The sequence below is a fragment of the Ornithodoros turicata genome, chromosome 5, assembly GCF_037126465.1.
Source record: "Ornithodoros turicata isolate Travis chromosome 5, ASM3712646v1, whole genome shotgun sequence".
NCBI classification, from domain to species: domain Eukaryota; kingdom Metazoa; phylum Arthropoda; class Arachnida; order Ixodida; family Argasidae; genus Ornithodoros; species Ornithodoros turicata.
Window position 1 is genome coordinate 75,306,967 of NC_088205.1, and position 19,682 is coordinate 75,326,648.

Genomic DNA, 19,682 nt, shown 5'->3' on the forward strand with positions numbered 1-19,682 from the left:
AATCACTCAGTGCTTTCACACATAAGGTGTCACGGAACAGCTGGTCGCACCAGTCGACCTACGTTTCAAATTTTTTTTTCTTTCTACTTCTATTATATTATGTACATCAATACCGTACCATCAGCCATTTATTTGAGAAAAACGAAATACAGTAACAATGCAGCAAAAGCCTGTACAACATTCCTCCTTTTTTTATCGCGGAAATTCTGATAAAAAAAGTCTCAGTGTATCTCGCCATATATCACAGAGCAATATAATATATAGATAGAGGAAAAGGAGTGAAACAATATTTTATGAGCAACGTTACAATACAGCGCTACTTAAACGGCAGTGTATACACGCATCCACTATATTGAGCACCATTTTACCAATTTGGACACACAGTCGTATACAAAGTCATTCGCTGATAAGATACCTATATAGAGATAGAGCTATGTACAATGAGCTGGTGAAATCTATATGTATCATGAACTGCCATGTAACAATGCTGCTGTCGTTTTCTGGGACAATCGGTATCATGATAGGGGGGGAGGGGGATTTATTGGCAGAAAAAGGAAAAAAAAAAGGAAAAGGAAAGATAAAAGGGGAAAGGATGGTAATACATGTCGACAGTTGTGTCAAGGAAGGGATAGGAAACCCGAACTTCATAATCAGCACGACGTATAATAAATGTGCCAGTGCGTCGGGGTGGACATGTAGATCAAGGTTCTTATCTACATGGGTAGGTCCACGAAATCAAGCACTGCACTGATAAGACGAACCACTGTACTGATAAGGCCAGCCATCCCAAGCAGCACAATGTACTGCAAGTCGAGTTCAATAGGGGTGGACGGTATGTGTCTTATCAATGTCCCTTAGGTTCAAGAGTCTGTTCAAGGTCTTCCACCTACCCGTCCACCCCTATTGCACTCGACTTTCAGTACATTGTGTTGCTTGGGGTCCACCCCCATGCATATCAACATTCGGTACACAGTGCTGCTTCGGTAGCGAAGCAGATGCCGCGAGTAATCGACAACGTTCGATTGCCAACACAAGAAAAGATCGTTAAAAAAAGATACAAAGGTCGAGCAAGATGAAAATGATACCAAAAGTTATCAGACGCCAATACTACGAAATCAGGGTACGCAAAACGACGCTGCGAGCCCTCACTTCGACATTTACACCACGACTTGAGGGTATATGGGACATGGAATATACAGAGGAATGGAAATGACGTAGTAGCATCTTCGCGGCCCGAAAAACCGCCGAGATATACAAAGCGTACAAAATATTGTTTATGGAACAGTTGGATTCGGGAGAACAATGGGCCTTACAAAAGGACACACACGGGTAACACATGCTACACTTGCGAGGTTAAAAAACGCTACAGTTCAAAAACTTGTTCATATTACGTGAGCATTACCTTTTCGTACTGGTTGTAAAGTTTGTCGAGAAACTGGGGAAAATGAAAGGGGGCTTACGGTTTATCGTTCCGATGGTCTGGCCCTCGCGCCACGACGCTGATAAAGGGATTGGCGGCACGTTTTGACACACTGACTGAAACGTCGTTAATGTTCGGGACTACTTTTTGCTAGTGAAAACATTTCCTGATATAGAGAAAATGTTATGGTGTAGCTTGTAGTCGGAAATCTCGCCCTTCGGGGCCTTGTCGTTTGATAATGGAAATGATAGTTGTAACCAAAGTCGGAGGTACATTCGTAGTTCGTCGTTACATTTTGTTCGTTCTTGCGTTAACGTTGTTGCCTGTGTTCCTACGCGCTGACGAGGACTTGCTCCGCAAATTCCTTTTCCGGCACGGGGACGGAACCGGTCGACGCAGTTTCCGGAACGCCAGCCTGAAATGGTTGGCGCACGCATCAACGTTACTGAGTTCCGTCGTTGTTTTTATCGTCCATATTCAAGACCAAGAAGCTAACGTGCAAGCTCAAAGTAGATATCTTCAAATTCGATACCTTTGCAGCAGACGACCTCGTACAAGCCTTATAGATGGTCTCAATGAGGGCCACCAGAATTCCAAGACCAACGCCACCGCCCAAGATGAAGAAGACGCCTATGAAGTTCTCTAACGGCATCGCGGTCGGCTTTGCCTGGAACAAGTGGTAATATACGCGTGTTATGCCTAGCAACCGGAACCAGTCAAAGCAGACATCTTACCCGCTTCCCATTCTCCTTACACGACGATTTTTCGACCCACCACTTTTTCTTCAGCTTGTCCAGTTCTCCTTGTTCCGCTAGGCGCGTAATAGCACCGTCGAGGTGCTTTCTGTACGGTAAATTGTGTCGTTAAAACTAGTTAGTAACCTGTGCAGAAGTTTTAATGAGAACGTCTACGTGCCTCAAGAAGGAGCCCTTGGGCAACGCAATGGCCAGGCTTCTAACCCCAGCGACATCTCCGAGCCTCGTGGTGTCACAAGGCTTCTGTGAGCTGATGTAGTCCACTTTATTTGCGTCCGTCAAGAAGACATATTTTCCTTCTGACTTCCGTACTCTTTCTACGCCTTCTTCGTAGGAGTTGACGAATACGTCGGGTTTGCTGTTCATGAACTCCCACATCTTCTTGTGGACTGTGGAGTTCAAGCTTGAATTCTGCAAAGGATGCTTAGACTTCAGCTTCTAGATGGCTACGTTCTCGATGTGTGGTAAGGGCAGCGTCAATAAATAAATAAATAAATAAAATAAAATTAAAGTAAAATAAAAAAAGTTAAGTGACGGTACTTCTGCGAACAAGAGAAGCGTGGTATACCAGGAGCTGGAGCTCCATGCTGGAGCTGCAGTGGAGCTTCACCAGCTTTAGGTGCTTACGTGTATCACTATTTTTATCACCATTTAGAGGCGTGTGGGAAAACTGAGAGAAAGCTACAAGGGACAACTTTTCTGCGTACCTCGAAGTACTGTCTAGCAGGCGACTGCTTAACGAACCCGTACTCAAGGTCCAACTGGCGTGCGAGATCGTCCAGAGTCCGTAGGTCTCGCAGCCGTGTTTCTGAATACAAGTACGGTACCAGGCTTGCTGTGTAGGCCGAGAAGACGAACACGATGAACAGCCACCAGATGTTGCCTACCAGCCGACCAGATATTGACCTGTATTTGCCACCAGATGAATATAATGACCACACTTTGACAAAGAACTCTTTGCGGATATCTGCCAACACTCTGCCGTACTTAAGAGCGCGTTGAAATCGAGCAAGTTGTCCGTTGCCGTTAATGACAAAACTGGAGGAAGAAGACTTCACACTGAAATTATTACAGCTTCAACAATAGTGAGTCTTAGTATAGCGTACGTAAGGGATAGCGTACGATACTACTAAAACCCACTATTAAAACTAGCTACTACGACGGCAATCTACTTCCCAACCCTCAAGTAAGCATGTTTCAGATACTTGCACACAAAGACAATCTGGGCGAACCGTCTTCTACAAGAATATGTCCGCGGAGCATCAATCTAACCACAATTTTTCCTCCTGGCAGTGTGGGAGGACGTGAAATGGTGACAGCTTATTGTTCAGCCGATTTATTGAAAATAGAAACTGTTGGCATAGCAACAAAAACTCTCGCATTTTTATCATGGCGTCGAAACGTACCTGGCGTAATAGGAGTCCAAATAATGTGGTGTGAAAGCCTCCAGAGAGTAGCAAAGACTTTTGTACAGCGAACCCGCAGCACTGGGCTCCACACCGGGTTTGCTGGGTGATACACGCGTCGTGAAGAAGCTGAGGAAGAACATGATCACGAAGACGATGGCCACGCTCGATGCGACGAAGATCCACAACACGAAGGAGAACGGCCTCAGGAAAGTGAACATGCCGTCCCCTGAACGTGGCCGAGGCTTCCGCATCAGTGCTGCCGTTCCCGTTGTCATGAATGGCACAGTAAAGTCCACGGCTTCCAGGCGTTCTGAGGTGACCAAGGTACCTCCGAGGCCCATGTCCACTTCCTGGGCAAGCAAAGTACCGACGGTCACAAGTTGCCGTGGAGACGTCTTTTAGCAACATACTGCAAGATTTACGGCACGGACATTATGTGGTACCTTTCTCAAGACTTCACCAACCAAGCCGGTCCAGCCGCCCTGGACTTTGTGGTCCCTTCTGCCATAGTCTGTTTCTTCAGCAGCCTTTAATTCGTATTTAATGTCGAGGTCTTTCGCAATAAGATCCATGAGGTCCTTGCAGTAGCCATCGAACCGATCATTTCCTGTTCGTTCCGTGAGCTCTTGAGACTCTTCCAGCATCATGTATGGCTTGTCCTGCGCAACCCAGTTGTCATTAAGACCATTGCGCAGTCATTAAGACCATTATAGCTTAGGGTGACCTACAATAAAGGTACATGTACCTACCAGGACACTTCTGACAATGTAGACCTTGTTCTTGTCTAAGGCTTCCGTCTCATTCTCAACCTTCGGTGCAGGTGCAGTGACTGCTTCGAACCCTTTTGTGTCCGACCATTCTCCGATCTGAAAGCAAAGTTACATTAAGCAATGAAAGACATAAAAAAAATTTCACAGCTATGCGTGATTTCACAGAAGGATCGCAGAAGCGGAAGGAATTTACCTTTACGGCTTCGTTTTTGGTGTTCAACTGAACAACATGAATACCGTAGTCAATTCGACATCCATCAGAGGTAAACCGTATGAAGCCAGTCAGGCCCTGAAAACTTCTCTGCAATTAAGAACACAAGAGGAGTTACGCAGATTCCGCCATCAGAAGGGGGTTTAGAAGACCTCACCTCTCTGAGGTTTCTGGTGATGATCTCCCCCAACTCTTGTGGCACTGACGGCTGCCCTCCGCAGCTGGTCCTAGTGTCTGGAGCATCGGCCAGCACTTGGTCTCCCTCATCGACCATTTCAGCTTCTGGGGACTCGCCATGGGCCATGACCAGAGATCCTGGTGCCACGTGCTCAGTCTCCTCGTGGTCTTCAAATATATACGAATACCTACGCACAGTGATGGGCAAAGTACCTCAAAATTATACTTAAAGTAAAGTACCAAGTACCTGGTGTCATTAGTACTTCAAGTACAGTACAAAGTACCCAATTCAAAATGTACTTCAAGTAAAGTACAAAGTACTAGGCAAAGTACTTCAAGTACTCATCAAGTACATCGCCAATTTAATTTGTACCACTTTCCATATCACTCTTAAGCATCTGTGTCTTGCTCTTTTGGCGAAACTTTAGTGAGCATCCTTGACAAATGCTCTGAAACCATAAAGACCTAGGTTAAGTGCTAATCAAATGTTATAATTTGCAGTTAGATGTAGAGAGGCAATCAGTCAGCTGTGCTGTGATTATACAAAATAGTATTATACCCTGACTGATCCAAGATCACCCGCCCAGTGTGGTGTTCCGGTACTAATCTTCGGGTATAGGAAGCTAGACGATTTCAGGGGAAAAAACTATAAGCCAACAGAGATTACACATTTCTGGGCATTCCTTGCTGCTTTTTGAAATACAACATGTTTAAAAAAGAATATGAAGAAAATTAAAGAGGATGAAACACGATGTAAGCCTCCATTTTTTTACGACTGTGATATGCAGCAATGTAATCCATGCGAGCAATTAAAAAAACGCAAAATGTAAAAATGAAAGCATGTGTGTCTTTGAGAGTGTTCATCGTGTAACGCAATCACACATGGTGATATAAATTGATTATTAATTGCCAATGAAGGAAACAATATGAAAAAAAAAGCATACAACCTTGCATTGGGAGAGTTGAAATGACAATTGACCAAGTCATTGTGCTGCCGGTTTGCATTCCATGCATTTTATACCCCTGCCACACGGGCAATTTTCAATTAACATTGACTTCAATCGACATTGAACACGTGCGCGGCGCCACCAAGCGTGTCACGTGTCAGCTTCGCAAAAAGCATTGGATCCAATGCTCCCTGAAAGGTTGACACGTTACACCCGAGATGGCGCTACGCGCGTGCTCAATGACGATTGGTTTCAATGATCACTGAAGAGTACACGTGTGGCAGGGGCATTACTCAATCATAGAAGAGTTGATACTTTTTCAACATTTCAAGCCTCGCAACAATAGATTTGCTTCAACAAATATGCCCTTTAAAAGCACAAAAATCCTTTTTGGTAAAATGTCACACTCGGAATCTTGGTACTGCATTTCACTAGAAGCGCTAAAGTGATGTCAAGAAGACGAAAACTCAGATACATAGCCTTATCTGTTTGTTTTCGTCTTCGTGTTGTAATTTTAGCGCTTTTAGTATAGGGTGCATTTTTTTATACTCTTTTGTGATTTTTTTGTCTGGATTCCAGATTTGGGTACTTTAGTACTTGATGAGAAAGTACTCAAAAAAAGTACTTCAAGTACAGTACAAAGTACACGATTTAAAATGTACTTAAAGTAAAGTACAAGTACACAGAAATGTACTTAAAGTACTACTTGAGTACTTGGTACTTCAAGTACTGCCCATCACTGCCTACGCAAGTACCACGACTGGTTGATATCTCGTCACGTCATGAACATTCAAGAGTCCTGCATCTTTTACCACTCTACCAACAACAGGACAAGTGCTTAGTCATAACTGATCAAAATTAGAGGTCTTGTCACACTGACGCGGACATAAGACATGGGCTGCGGCCGCCGACAATGTCTCCCAGTGTCTTGTGTTTTGTCTTTCAGTGTGACGAGGCCTTTATTATGACAGGCTTCTTAAATAGGAAATCACACGCTCAAGAGTTGCCGTACATCGCAAGGAGCCAAGCTTCTACCACAAAGAGAGTTGCTCGTCCTTTGGGCAAACTGAGAACAGTGATGCAGTTACGGCGTCATCTCAAAGTCATAGAGGCGCTGTTATTCTTCAGAAGTAACCTTGTGATGACGTCTAAATACTCATGTTGGTTACGTGGGGTTAAATTACACGATGGAAAGTATAGCTGTTCTGAGGCTGGAACACACAAACAGACAAACACAATACGAGCCTCAGTGCCTTAGAACATGAACAGTAGTAATATGGCAGTCGTCGGATGTGCCCTTGTATCAAGGGCACTTGACAGGCAATCAAGAGGTACGTGGTTCAAGAGGTACGTGGTTCAAGAGGTGCCTGGTTCGTGTGCAACGTACCTGTGGGGAACGAGGCTGCGCAGCTTGAGGTCCTTGTACGTGTTGACGATCAAGGACGCTGCGTCATGAATCAAAGCTTCTTCGACCTGCGCAAAGAAAGTGAGATGGAGTTCAGCTACGAAGAAGCTGAAAGGCAGTTGACAGCGTTCTACATCATGGTCGTATTGATACGCGGATCCGCTGAGCATACCGTTATTTTCTTCTCTTTAGGTTCATGCGCTGGTACGTAGGACGACTGCTGAGACAGGTCTTCGCTGATCATGCGGAATCCTGTGATGTTGACGGCAGCAAATTCTGGGATCTTCTGGTAAGACAGCTCATTCACTACCTTGAATTAAAAAAAAAAGCGTAATCAAATTTAGAGAGAAAAATTAAAACAGAAAACTCAAGAACACTTGCTTATATCTAGATGTCTGACCAAGATATGTTTAAAGGTTTTCGTTTCCGTTGCATTGTCGCATTTTATATACTAATGTACGCATGGATATGTACCAAAAAATATAAAGATAATATAAATCAATCTGTTACGAAAGTACCAACGCACACCTGCGAACTACGAACAAAGCGAGTCTGTTGTTGTGTATCTAGAAAAAAAACGAAAAAAAAAAACGCATAAAGTAACATTCGTACATATTCCATCAAAAAATAAAGGGAGGTATCAAAGCAAAAAAGAGAGAGAATGTCTTAAAGCATGTATTTTCCATTTTTTTCTTCTATCCATCATCATCATCATCGTCATGCAGAACCACTTCTGTGCTGCCCGTATGATACTTTTCATGCAGGACGGATGAAATCTAGAGTGTTTCTCATAACCGTGCCAGAAGCAGTCTCTCCACAGCCCTCGAAGAGACACAAAGAATGTGACAAATAAAACGCAACTTTTTAAAGAACGAAATAGATTGCGCAAAAAAAGAAGGAGTGTTGAGAAAATTCCGACTCTTCATGAGGAGACGCTTAGGGAATATCAATAATCACTCCGGCAGTGAACGTCATGTGTCCCTGAATTCCTGTCCCAACCTCCTACAAGCAGGCTGCAGCGCCAGCCTTCCTGGTGCATTGCCGGCCAGCCCATGCAGGGCACGTGCCGTAGATATCAGCCAGCCACCGAAAAGGCTGCTATACCCGCAGCATCAATAAGGGAGCATCGCGAACAATGTCGTATGTGGTGGCACTCGAGGCACGTTTCGCATTAAACAGTGAGGGTGAGATAACGTTGTGTCGCATTTTTAGAGCTGCGTGCTGCGGCTCCAAACTGGTGCGACGTCGTCGCGAAAGCCCCGAAGCAAACCATGACTGCTGCCTTTAGAAAAAAAAGTACAGGACGCGATTAGCTCTTTCCTAATTAAAAAAATAAAAAATTCTTGTCTACCTGTCCTACTCTTTCTCTCTTGTCTTCAGGTCTCTAGTGAGATACGTGATAAAGCTACGTTACTTAGCCACTATGTGACATAAGTTTTGTTTTTTAATGCGACAGTTTTATTACCACCGTGTAAGTCAGTCCTTAGCTCTACAGAGGCACGTGACACTGACCGCGTGAACAGAAGTTTACCGCCGACGATTGCCCTATAAAGCTGCCGTGCTTGACAGAATGCCACTGCGAAGGAGCTATTGCAGTGAGCTGCCAGAGAAGTGGAAGACAGGGAGGGGGCTAGTGTACGTCGTGGGCTGATTCGCATCGCCAATTAACTTTTGCTCAGTTTAAGGGGACAGGTTCCGCCGTGCCAGACCACCTCCCCGCTCTTAAGAAGACCATAGAGGCTCGACTGTTTCTCAAAGCTATATACCGCAAATAAATTCGAACACAAATGAACTTTACTTGCACTAGTATTTACGCACGCCGAAGTAAAGATGGCACCATAGTGAACGAATCAATGAACGACTGGACGGACGAACGATTGAATGAACGAATAAATGAACGAAGAAATGTAGCTGCCAAGCGAACTCTAACGTGACAAAACTGTCGAAGCAAACAGTGCCTCCAATAAGCTACGTTTATCCCATCCATCATGAACGGGGAGACCCTCCTGTTGGCGTGGGCGTCGATGACTGCGATATCGATAGGAGTTTCTAGTGATCGTGTCTGTGGACACGGCACCGTGAATAATAAATCACCGGCCTCGTAAATTGGAAGCCGTGAAGCCCGAAAGACAGGCGCGAACCCGTTGGGGATCGATGGGACGGAGCCGTTAGTTGGGGTATTACGGCCGGGCGGAGTTGCTGGACCTTCGTAAGTCGTAAAACAGGCAGTTAGACCACGGTTAATTACTACTTAAAAACATAGAAAAAAACGGTTACGATAATAGACGTACTTTAGCATGCTTCTGCGTTCGCGGAAGACCCCGTCGTACGGGGTGAAAGTAGGGATCGTATCGAAGAAAAGTGATGCAGATACTTTAGAGTTTATCACTGATTGGACCGTATCGTGCTACAGGAGGAACAAGCTACGTGCTACGTCCGAACATCCGAGCTTTCAATGCAGACGACAGGATTACCTCTAACAGAAGGTACTGATACATGTACTACGAACGTTGATTGACATCTGCGTTACATCTGTGTTACAACGGCGAAGCGCTTCTGTCATACTGGTAACTTATGTGCCTTATGAACGATCTCCCTTCTTTTGTAACTAAAACCAACTCCTTATTCTAACGACTCACTTATGTTTACACTCGTGTTAACGTCCGGCTTCCTCTGTGGCAATGGGTCTATGACTTATACATAACGGACATACATTATGAACTGCGCCGAAAACAGCTCCATATTTCAAGACGATTCTCCCTCTAAGAAAGCTGAGAAAAACATGGAGCCATTCTCGGCGCATTTTAATTCTTGTCTGCAGCGATCATGTGCTGAATAGAACGACGTTCAAATTGTGCCGTCAATGACAATATACCAATACACACTATTCTTTCTATACATTTCCTTTCTTTATATAATCTTAATTATATATAAGACTTAGTGCTAATATAATAATAATAATAATAGTAAACCACCTTTAATTGATTCATATAAGAGTACTGAGGAACTTAACCTGTGGATGAAGCAAAAACACGATTTGATTTGATTTGATTTGTAAAAGAAAAGAATTAAATGTTTTTCCCGAGCCACTCGGGACTGGCTGCTCTAGGACGCGTTATTCAGAAAAGAAGAAAGGGAAACCACACAAATCTATACACTTTGAAATGGAATACAAGAAAACATCACCACAAAGCTTGGCACCAAAGGCAACAGTTTAGGAGAGTTCACGTGTGAAAATCTCAATGCACAAAAAAAAAAACAAAGAGCGCCACAGAGTGTCAAACACACGAAACGATTGACTCACCGGATTGACGAGGAGGAAATGGTAGTTCCTTCTCCCCATGTAGATGTCCCTAACGTGATCTACGATAATGGCCTTGGATGTGTCGAAGACACTGTCGAGAACCACGTACTTTCGGCTTTCTCGATCCGCATCTTCCAGTTGCCTGAGAAACTGATTGGCCTCGCTGCTGTTGGAAATGTGCTTGGCGAACCTCATGGTCACGGGGTTCTTGTACTGGTGACTTAACAACCGCTGCAGCTTAGACGGACCTACGGACGCAATTAAGTGCGAGTCTTCAGGACCACGAGCCACGTGCAATGGCAGTGAAATTTAGTAATGCGTTAGCATTAGAAGCCCCATTTTGAAGAAAAGCCTGCGTCGTAGCGGGGTGACTGTGGTATCCGTGTACAGCGCTGCACGTGACGGAGCAGAGCGAATCAGGCTGCGCTCCGCAAGCTGATTCGCTCTTCTCCGTCACGTGGAAGCGCGGAGCACATCAGCTGGAGCTGTCGTCAGTTGCGCCTCGTCTCTGGACGTATCCAGACGTGTCTCGTGCGTTCTCCGAGGGTTTCGCGAGAGGCTGAGTTTGTGTCGCATGTCGTGTGGGAGCTTAAACTGCAACGTTCTCCAATAGATCCCGGACCTTCTACTAGTGAAAATACTAGTCAAAAGTATATGAAAATATAAGAATCAGACAAGAAGCACAAGAGAAGCAATTAGAAGCAAGACGAACTTCTAATGCTAACGCATTTTCATCGTATTAATTACATTAATCGCCTTCATATTTTTAGTGTAAGAGGAAAATAAAAAAATATCAATGTGTTATTTGTGTCAATGTATTAACGACGGAAATACTTGCATGTTGGCAACATATTCACTCGTTTGAAGGAAATACAACCAAACAGAACACAGAAACGAAGAGCATAAATGTCCTTTACATGTCTTGTTTATAAGTCCCAAACGTCGCCACACCAGCACTGTACAGCTGTTTCGGCCTTCATGGGCCATCAACAGTGCGCTGGTGGGCAACGTTTGAGTGGGATGCCCAAGAAGGCCGAAATAGCTGTACAGTGCTGGTGTGACGACGTTTTGGACTTATAAACACGTGTTCTACGTGCAGCCAAAGAGCTGCGGCTACTTTTGTTTCCTTTGCTTATCTTGTACTATTCGTTTTTGTGTTCTGCGCAGTTACATCTACCTCAACCTCAGGCATATGTTGCAAACGTCAAGTACAAACCAGCTCGTTTGTGTATGTGTACTTGCTCGCTTATGTCCTTTTATGTTCAACGAAATAAATATGTTTTGGCACTGGTTAGAAGCAGAAGAATGATGTTCACGTGAATCCTAGCAAGAAACTCCGGTAACCGCGGAAAAATGCAGAAACGGCATACAGGACGGTTCATTAAATCGATGGTACAAATCAATACAATTAGCAACATATTATCGAAGTAACCAGACTCCTCTACAGGATTATCGACTGAATTACCTGAGCTTAGAAGTAACCAAAAATATGTACTGAGTAATTCCAACTTGATCGCATACACATTACTTGCCAATGAAGAGATGGCTAAGAAGCGAGCGAGCTCGTGAAGTTGACACATAATGTAAAACCCCGAGACTAGGGAACACGAAGGGACAGACACAACACAAAGTCTCAAGAAGTGTGAGACTTCGTGCTGTGTCTGTCCCTTCGTGTTCCCTAGTCTCGGGGATTTACATTATACATTAGTTGCGACGGATATTGGCTTCTTCCTATTTATATTTCAACGTACCTATTACATTACAGTTATTGCGAGCGAATTTTAACACCGGCTATTTCCCATGTGACGCTTCTCGCTTCCTCGCACAAACACATATGACATCGATCCCGAAGACGACAGAGGCATCAGGCATTCACGTCAAGCACCTCCCGTAGAGCGTGCTTTGCCTGCATAACACTGAAGTCCTGCACAGAAGCCGACTTGAAGGGTCCGCCCCACATGGCTCGCACGCGGTCACGCGAGAACGGACACACAATACTAACCATTGTCTGAGTCGTAAATATAGACGAATGACTCCCATTTGAAATGGTCGATAACCTCGGCGACTGCGGGGAGATAGTCGGGCAATAGGGATACCCCGAGAGAGTCTGCGGAAGGGAGGTTGAGGTTTCCTCCGACGTTGATGCTGCAGTGCTCTTGATACGAGGTGGCCACATAGGGGACGTTGGTGTTCTTGAAGAGCGACTGCAGCGCCAGCGACGAGTGCACGGTGCTCGACAAAATCACGGTCGTCACGTTGGACCGGAGCTGCTCGCACACTGAAAGGAAATTATTAATTATGAAGAGCAGTACACCATTTCATGTTTCTGTATTATCGTGTCATCACGTTTCACTGTGATGGCAGCTTCGTGCTCCATGCTTTATAATTCGCAGCAAAAAAAAAAAAAAAAAAAGACAGAGAGAGAGAAGAATTGGTTGCATGTTTGGGCATTGTGCCAAACGCCTTTAAATGCGATAGTTTTATAGGACCAGCGTTCGGGTAAATTTTTGATCAAGCTCTTTCTGAAATGCCCTACTAAATCTTTAGTAAAAGCCTTTTAATGTTTCGTGAAATCGTTTGTTTGCATTGTTACACCCGTTGAGCGTTCCGCAAACGCAGCCTGACGATCGCGTGATGGTGGGACAGGTGAGAGTGCCACGTGAAAGTTCACGTGACTCGATAAAGCCACCTAAGGACTGGCACTGTTGTCGACCTTATAAAAGTACCGCCCCCCTCGTTTTCTCCCTTTTTTTTGGCAGTTATTTACTACTACTACTAGGAAGATCGCGCACAAATTCCAGAATTTTATACTTACAATACACTACAGTTGGCAATACAATACACTACGTGATGACAATACATTTGATTATTTCAGGTATCTTTCCCTAACAGCTACACAGCTAGTTGTACTACATGGAATACATGTGCCTATCTTTCACACATGATCTGTGGCGACGAAACACTCCAAATAATAATAATAATAACGTTGTTGTTGTTGATATCTTTCACACACTGTGTCAATATGCAGTTTATTGCGCTGTGACATTTTTCCATCGTCGAATGCTGGAAAATATAGGTGGCGCTAGTCGATTTCCGCTGCCCACGAAAACATGGTTTATAAACGTTTCTACATGATTCGTTACTTGAACTAATCTAACGCACGCTGTTATTAACTCTCAACAGTTTATACGGGTAAGGAGATTAAGTGATCGGTTTCGCTTTCTTCGCCAGCACCATAAAGCGACGATGAAAAATCAAGAGCAGCAACAAATCAAAACACTACACGATGTAGATTAGCGACTAAGCAGCTCCATCATCGATTTCGAGTGGACCCGAGTGAGTCGGTTTCCCACACCACTGGGCGCGAAGCGACGAGCGAGACACAATAATTGTAGTGAGTCGAATCAATTAATCGATACGAATCTCCATGGCGATTTCGCAGTTCAAAAATGGTCAACCTGGGCCACGTAGAAACAGCTGCCTGGGACAAAAAAGAAAATCAATTGCGGCCTCCGGGCCTAGCAACAGTCCGGGAACAACGTGGTTATATAGGCTGGTAGGTAGATAAACAAAGCGGGAAAGGAGGAAAAGAGGCACGACACGCTTTGAATTTATGTGAATGCGAGGCTGTGTGATAGTGTGGAAAGGTGAATGTAGAAATATTTTTAACGCTCGAAAGGTTGCGTTGTACGGTGATATGTAATCGTTATGTTCTTTAAGAAGAAAAAAATAAGAAGAAGATGCGTCTTTCGCTGCAAAGCACGTCAAGTGCGTTTCAATGCGGTATGGTCTCATAGGGTGATCGTTGGCGGCAGTTCGTTTTTTTTAGAGACCTTTTTTGTGTCACGTGACCCCGTAAAGCTACGGACGGACCTACACTGGGGTATCACCTACAAGGCTATCGCTATCAAAGCCTATTTCTCTCAGTGTGCCTATTTCTCTCAGCCCAGTGCCCAGTGTGCAAAGCCTATTTCTCTCAGGTGAACACTATGTGGAACGATGTAGGTAGAAGGAGGTTCAGGACAGTTGGAATGATTCCTTAAAATACATCGATAGTTCACTACGAAACAAACAGGCAAAGGCTAAAATACATTCGATATAGAACATAGAGAGAACGCGCTACTACACTGCACATCCTTCTCGGGGGGGGGGGGGGGGGGGCATTCCCGAGCATTCAACATCGCGAAACTTTTAGTTCCCCAGTTGCCCGACAAGGCGCTGAGGGCAATGAGGGCAACATTCCATGACTCGCTAAATGTGGTGCCTTGCGCGCTCCCCAGTGATTCCTCTTCTCGTCTGACATCTTACAGTCACCCGTTTGTAACTTTTGAACAACATGTCGCACTCCGTCGCTTTCAACCGTTCACTGTTGCGGTGTCTTATACCTGTATTGTAGAGCTTTGACCAACCAGTCTGCCTCATTCCATTCCCAAGCTTCATCCTCTTTCCTGAACATGTTTTGTATTCACTGTATGTAGGCGCACCAGTCCGACTTAGTCGCGATTCACATCCCCATTCTTTTTTTCTTTATCACATCACACTGCAACGCTATCACGAATCAACGGCTATAATCAAAGCCGCATTTCCCGTTCAAGAGATAAAGGTGATCTGATTCGCTGCGGCATAGAAGACGACAATCTGCCACGAAGTGAAAATAGTGGGAAAGTGAGCATGCAGCGAACAGGCTTAGATCCGCTTTCTTCGAAACGCACCAGGTATCGCCGTGTAGACGTCCTGAGCGCCTACGTCCTTGATTACGTAACGCCACCCTCTGTTTAAAAGCATATGACGTCACAAGAAGATCGGTTCCAGGTTATATTTTGCTGTGGTGGGCAGGAAGCTGAAAAAACGCGTCGGCTGATAGGCATATCAAGCTGATAATGCACGCCAGCATGCTGTGCTCGGTGGCGTTACGTAATCAATGACGTAGGTGATCAGGTCGTCCATTTATTTATCTCCGAATGACACAACCAGCTCACCCACGTGCTCGTTTTCGTCACTCATTCTCCACGCCTATGCTATACAGCCAATCAAACTATCCTTGTAGGTTTTGTAGCGCTAAACATGTAGCGTCCCAAGCAGCACAATGTACTGAAAGTCGAGTGCAAGGGGGTTGGATGGGCATAGGTGAAAAACCTTGAACAGACCCATGAAACTAAAGAACAGTGACAAGACACATACCGTCCAACCCCTTTGCACTCGACTTTCAGTACATTGTGCTGCTTGGGATGGCAAACGAACGATTATCACACTCACACGTTCGACTGGTGGAGAACAGGTCCGTGTCCTCGAGAGTGGCGAAGTTGGTCTTGACCTTGAACTGTATCTCCTGCGCAACGTTACTGTTGCTGTAATTGTACATAACTCCTTCGTAAGCAGCTTGAACGATGTTCAGGTCCGGTTTGACGATCACACCTGTGAGGATATGAAACAAAGTTCGTTATAAAAGCTTGCTGACCCTATATGCTCCGCGTAGAACAATAACTCTACCCTGTACCACAATGAAGCAACAAGTGTAGCTTGGTCGTTGAGCCGACGACGTCAGACCACTCAGTATGTCCAAGATTTTTGGACCTTGACGCAATCCCGGACACTAGTGCTTGGCTCTTGGATCGCTTATGATTTTGATTTTTCTGGCAGCCACAGAGCCCTACTGGACGAGCTCTAAGCCATTATCCTGCTACATTCACGTGCGTGTCAGGCTCACTCATCAAACCATATCAACCCACATGAACTGGGGTAAAGCACAGCAACTTAAGCGAGAAAATCCCCCATGACTTCATCATTCATCATTTAATTGTCGTTCTGTTGGGTGTTGAGAGGACGGTCCTGTCAGGTTTTGACAGAGAGCGTCACTGACACGGAAGGCCATGTGGCCATTTGTAACCAGATCTCTGCGGACCTGCCGACCTTGTGGTGACTCAGCGGCAGGTCAGCTCCCAGGATTGTGGCCTCAAGCCCTTCAGGCGAACACGTCAGCAGCGTATGCGAGAAACTGAGTTAACAAAAAAGAAAAATAAATAAGAATAAAAAAAATAAAAAAATCAGTTTGCGAAACTAACTCACAAAACCCTGGCAAGGTACGAGTGCACATCATTATATCAGTGTGAGATTTAAAGGACAGAATACATTTTTGCAGTGATGTCTCGACATTTTTTTAAGAATGCAAAGATGGAGAAAGAATATAGCTCTGTCCTCCTCTCTCAACTTTCGCTATAAAAGTTCTGGTTTGATGACGTTCCTTTTCTGCCCCCCTCCACCCCCCCCCCCTCCAAGGGCAACCAGAAGTATCTTGTACAGCTTATCTTGCGTACAACACTGTTAAGAGCGTTCCAAATATGGTTCATGAACCTGACGTGCTTGGTGGTAAAGGAAGCTTGAAAGGGATTACAGGCTTCAAATTTTAGAACCACCACTCCTGCCATATTGAATTCAAAACAGATTTCGCAAAACGTTGTATAAACAACGCGCTCTGTGACGAAAATTTGTTTTATGTCACACACATCAGACAGCAGGAAGGATTGACAAACCAATGATGGATAGTTTAGCCTCAGCGGCTGGGAAGGTTAGCTTATTCGCACCTGCATATAGAAAAAAAAATCAGAAAAAAAAACGAAGACAACAGATTTGGGAAACACCCATAATTTTACGTATTTAGACGTGACTCTGAAATTGAAAATAAGAATTAATTATTAATTAATTACGAAGATGTAAGCAATTCGCTACATCTCTTTCTTTTCTGCGAAGCCTGTACACTCTTCTCCAATTAAAAAGTTAAAAAAGTTAGTTAAAAGTTAAAAAAGTTACGAAAGCGAAGGTTTCCGGCTTTCCCCGACGGTTTCGCATTGCATCCTCGGAGGGTGTGGCAGCTACGCGAAAGTGAGATCCTCTCTCGTGCTCCCTATATTATTTAACGCCCTCGCTCGAGTGTTGTTGCAATGCAACAGTCATCAGCACATACTTCGCGATTGTGTCAAAATATCGCGAGTTAAAAACATTTTGTGCGTTCCTGAAGAAAATCTGGATATTTTTCTCGCATAACCTTCCTTTCTTCGACATACGTGCATGTTCATGTAGAAATTGTAGGACGTTATCTGTTGCATTAATATATCTTGGTGCACAGACATCCAATAAAAGCGGCTAGAGCATAAATTATGCAAGAAAAAATTTCATCCACTATTGCATCCAATACCGTCTATTCCCGCTCCCGAGCCGGCCTAAAATCAGGGATGCCATTGGAGCAGTGAGAGTTCAACGATCTCTACTTAGGAAATGCGTAACATCCCTAAAATCCATGACGCGTCCTAGCAATGAAGTAAAACTTACCGATTTTTACGGTACATCCTCGGTGCACGAACCCGAAAATCACAATCACCGTCCAGCAAACCACCGACTGCAACAGACGACCCATTGCTGCACCCGAATCCACACGCTTCCCTCAGACACGTCCCAGTAACGTCCGTCACTGCATTAACATCCACCGAGTATGAACCGACCGATGGTTCTCAATGCATTCAAAAACATTAACCCTTCCGTTGATTTGGCCCTCGCGGATGGCGGTAAAAAAACTTCTTTCCCAGAGTCCTCGCAACATCCACAAGGAAAAGATTAAAGATGCTGGAGAATGGATCCCAGAGTAGTCGGCGGCTATCGATCTGTTGCGCGGAGTGCGTGACGGGAAGGCACGGTGACGTCATGCTGGCGGGAAGCGGCAGGAGCGCCTCTCAACGATCGATTTTGGAACCAAATTTGGGGAGGAGGGGGGGGGGGAGTCTCCAGGGGAGGATGGGTGGCGGCGTGTTCGGTGACACGGGGAGTGAGGGATGACTGAAGCGTTTTTAGGTTCAGTGACGCGTGCAGCTGTCAGAAACGTACACCCTGGGATGCTCGGTTGATCTAATGTCTCCCGTTCAGTTCTCATTTCTGCGCGCCGCCTTCGCAGTACGGGTTTTAGCTTGCGTTCTCACGTACAGGAATATTCAGCATGAATTGCTGGATGAATTTAAGAAGAAAAAAAAGTGGTTGCGTATTTGGACATTTGCAACTTTATAGGGGCATCTCAGCGCGCCCGCATTCGCTTCGGTGCCCTTGCAACTTCTTCTTCCTTCTCTCTCCACAGCTGTTACGGACTGACCTACGTGGCTGTCGACGTTGCCGGGCTCTCTCGCTTTGAAGAGGTAAGAGCCCCTCGCAGGAAGGAAGCTTCGGTCACGCTGATGTACACGCAGACGTGTACAGGATACACCTACAGTTACTATAAAACAAACACTTTTTTTTTGTCTCCGCGTTGGCGCCGCGAAGCAACTGTGGCTATGAGCGTCACCTCCAGGACGCAGGTTCGAATCCCCGCACCGGCTGCGCTGTCTGAGGTTTTCCGGTAGACTTTCCAGACGAATGTCGGCACAGTTCCCCTTGAAGTCGGCCCAGGACGCATACTAACCCCCGTGTCCCACACTCCTTCCTGCTGTCCTCTCTCCATCTGTCCACCTCTGTACTCTGCTGATATAGCCACGGTTGCTTCGCGGCGCTAACACGGAGTTAAAAAAATAAAAATTAAACAAATATGTGGTACATCTAATACCTGTACATGGATTCAAGCGTAGTAGCTTGTTTATAGGCCCAGTTATTTGCACACAACGCATAATAATAGCATATGGCCTGTCCCGAATTATCAATTAGAATAACAGCGTTCGAACCTGTGACTGGATTGGCCCGGTATATTGGTTCACATTGCTGGCGTGTAGCGGTTTGCGTTTACACTCGTTTCCGCACAGAACGGATACTGACGTATACGCACACGTCGCCCCGTTCACATTTTTGCGTTCCGGCCGTTGCGCTCCTCCAATGAACTCTCTCCCGGTTTCCCTGCTCGAAGCCAGTGCGCCTCTCTCTATATACGTAACAGCGCACATTTCTCGAATTCGATTGGGTAGATGGCTTGCGCTTGCGTCGATAAAGTTGAAGTTGGCTCAACTGCTTGCGGTGCGTCGGCGAAGTGGCCTTGCGGAGAGCGTCTGTCCATTTCCATGGCAACTAAGAGCAACGCAGCACGTAAGCGCAAGCGCAGACGCATCCATGTGAACCAGTTCGCGAGTATTCTTTGTAAACGTGAAAAAAAGAAAACACACACACACACACACATATTTCAATACTGTTTTGCTATTATTTAATGCTAATGCTGATAAATTCTTCTCTTGATGTCAGAAAGAGGCTACCCAGAGATATTTTTACACTTGCCTTTTCGTTACATAGGAGTAGAGGGATCTTGTGCAGACAACAACTAC

The 19,682-nt window shown here is 45.1% G+C and overlaps 1 protein-coding gene across 1 annotated transcript; it reads right to left on the bottom strand.

Moving 5' to 3' along the window:
• Nucleotides 1-110: 110 nt before the first annotated feature.
• LOC135394815 (glutamate receptor 1-like) lies at nucleotides 111-18,042 on the bottom strand. Its single transcript, XM_064625821.1, has 16 exons — nucleotides 17,725-18,042; nucleotides 15,655-15,813; nucleotides 12,401-12,676; nucleotides 10,399-10,646; nucleotides 7,267-7,404; nucleotides 7,077-7,162; nucleotides 4,723-4,930; nucleotides 4,548-4,655; nucleotides 4,334-4,450; nucleotides 4,028-4,243; nucleotides 3,582-3,934; nucleotides 2,883-3,081; nucleotides 2,336-2,586; nucleotides 2,155-2,263; nucleotides 1,953-2,087; nucleotides 111-1,835 (listed from the first exon to the last, which is right to left on the bottom strand). Exons 1-16 carry the CDS (start codon nucleotides 17,807-17,809, stop codon nucleotides 1,752-1,754), a joined length of 2,772 nt encoding a protein of 923 aa, XP_064481891.1. The 5' UTR covers nucleotides 17,810-18,042; the 3' UTR covers nucleotides 111-1,751.
• Between the last annotated feature and the right edge of the window lie 1,640 nt (nucleotides 18,043-19,682).

Excerpts from the sequence above, each read along its gene's own strand:
- LOC135394815 (XM_064625821.1), bottom strand. The coding sequence starts at position 17,809 with ATGGGTCGTCTGTTGCAGTCGGTGGTTTGCTGGACGGTGATTGTGATT. Across the intron at positions 12,677-15,654 it reads GTTCTCCACCAGTCGAACGT|TGTGCGAGCAGCTCCGGTCC; the intron begins GTGAGTGTGATA and ends ATTTCCTTTCAG. Across the intron at positions 4,244-4,333 it reads ACATTGTCAGAAGTGTCCTG|GACAAGCCATACATGATGCT; the intron begins GTAGGTACATGT and ends TGGGTTGCGCAG.